Below are 1,830 nucleotides of genomic sequence, written 5' to 3' on the forward strand. Positions count from 1 at the left end.
TAATTTCTCTCGGCTTATGCTGCTTTAACCGTTAGAGATATATAAAAATGATGAATGAAAGAATTGTAGACCTCAAAAAGTTCTACAGAAAAGTCCGCGATAACATATATCTGTCTTTAACAGTAGTCTTATAATAACCACTTTTTTGTTTAAAAATTAAATTAAAAACTGCAGACTATTTGCAGCGTTTTTTTAAGGCGGCATTAATCCTTATCCAAATAAATGCGATTGTTGTCAGTAGAATTTAATTTAGAATAAAATTGTCCTTTACAGTGCTTAAATTGGACTAATAGTTTAGAAGATATCGCGAACACAAACAATAAGAGTAAGGGAGAATTATTCATAGCAGCAGCTAGTACACAATAAAATCTCACTCACATAACAATTTAAAATAACATAAAGAATACATACCAGTTTTTGCCTCAATAAAGTTAAATTCTTCGCCATTTCTAACACTCTTTCATCGTTATATTTACTCGGTAAATGAGTAAATTTCATCACCGGCAAGAATGTTGCCATCTGCAGCCATCTCATGTATAACTCCCTTTCAGGTAAATCTATTCCGTTCTCTTGCGTCGAATTCGCTGCGTTAGATTCCATTAATCCTTTCGATGATGGTAGGAACTGCTCGCTGCCAGGCCAGTAGATGTCCCCGCCCACCGCCCCCGGCATTATAAATGGATACCCGTTCACTCCGTACGTCAACATCGTCGGTATAACTTGCCTCAGCGCCTGCCAAGTCGATTCAAACGGAGGCAAGGACACAAATATCGGTGGCCTTGGTAGAGTTACCGCGGAGGACACACCTATTATATCCAAAGACTTTTCAAACGTCTTTGTAAATATTGTCTTGTATTGATCAGGGTTTATCAATCGCTTCTCGCATTGGTAGTAATGCGGCATATCGTAAGCGGTGCCTAAATCAAAATAGAATGAATCTATGAAGTATTCGTCGATGACCGCCTGCAGCTTGTCAAGTATCCAAGGAACAGATCGGTTGTTGGTGATGTCGATGACGCCGGCGCTGGGGGAGGACTTGAATCTCGTCAGTGCGGGAATTCGACGATCACCATTTCTTTCGTTAACGAGCAATCTTTTTTGTACAGTCTCGGCAAAATTCTTACTCTCCGTGCTTACAAAGGGCTGAACCGTAAATGTCACTTTGAATCCTCTTCTATGCAACTTATCGACTGTTACATTCAGTGTTTCGAAGCGAGATTTATCGACGGTGAAATCACCGATTTCGTTTTGCCAGAATTCGTTGATTAACACGTGACCTTGTTTTAGAAAACCCAAGTTAATTACGTCCTCGGTGTATTTCGAGATTGTTTCTGCGTTTAATTCGTGTTTGAATCTCGGTGCGATTTGCCAAACGGGTTCTGATATTAAAGATTCCAAAGTCTGCATGTCCTTAGGTTTCAAGCCGTCCCACAAGGGTGCCCTTCTATGGCTATGTATAGAGGAATGAAGAGATTTCATATCTTTGGATGTGCATATATTGTATCGTAGTTCTGGAAATTCTGTAACTTTATTTACGAATGCAAAATCATCATATTTAGCTTTGAGACAAATCTCTTTCCTTCCATTGTTAATGGCGATGTGCAGAGGCGTTTCTTCATCAATGATCAAAGCCGCTCCTTTAGAGTTTATAAAGTAGCGAGTCAAAACATTACTCCATTGTGATTTCTGTATATCACCAGTGATGAAGGGCGTGAAGTCAATGAGGCCAGTGTTGACCGGCCAGGTCAGGTTTAGTGACTGTCCGCCTCCATACCAGTGGACCTTCGTGTCGCTCCAGTCAAAGCAGTCAGTTGGCTCGATATCTGTAAA

At 40.3% G+C, this 1,830-nt stretch overlaps 1 protein-coding gene across 1 annotated transcript in view; it reads right to left on the reverse strand.

Annotated features, from left to right (window-relative positions):
- Positions 1-340: 340 nt before the first annotated feature.
- The window catches only part of LOC106106464 (uncharacterized family 31 glucosidase KIAA1161), a 21,846-nt gene continuing 20,356 nt past the window's right edge, over positions 341-1,830 (reverse strand). Inside the window, exons 6-7 of the mRNA XM_013287042.1 lie at positions 412-1,823; positions 341-352 (exon numbers count right to left, since the gene is read on the reverse strand). Coding sequence (XP_013142496.1) covers positions 341-352; positions 412-1,823 — 1,424 coding nt within the window. The remainder of the gene's footprint in view (positions 353-411; positions 1,824-1,830) is intronic.

Source organism: Papilio polytes, unplaced genomic scaffold (assembly GCF_000836215.1).
Source record: "Papilio polytes unplaced genomic scaffold, Ppol_1.0 DF822178.1, whole genome shotgun sequence".
Taxonomy (NCBI): Eukaryota; Metazoa; Arthropoda; class Insecta; order Lepidoptera; family Papilionidae; genus Papilio; species Papilio polytes.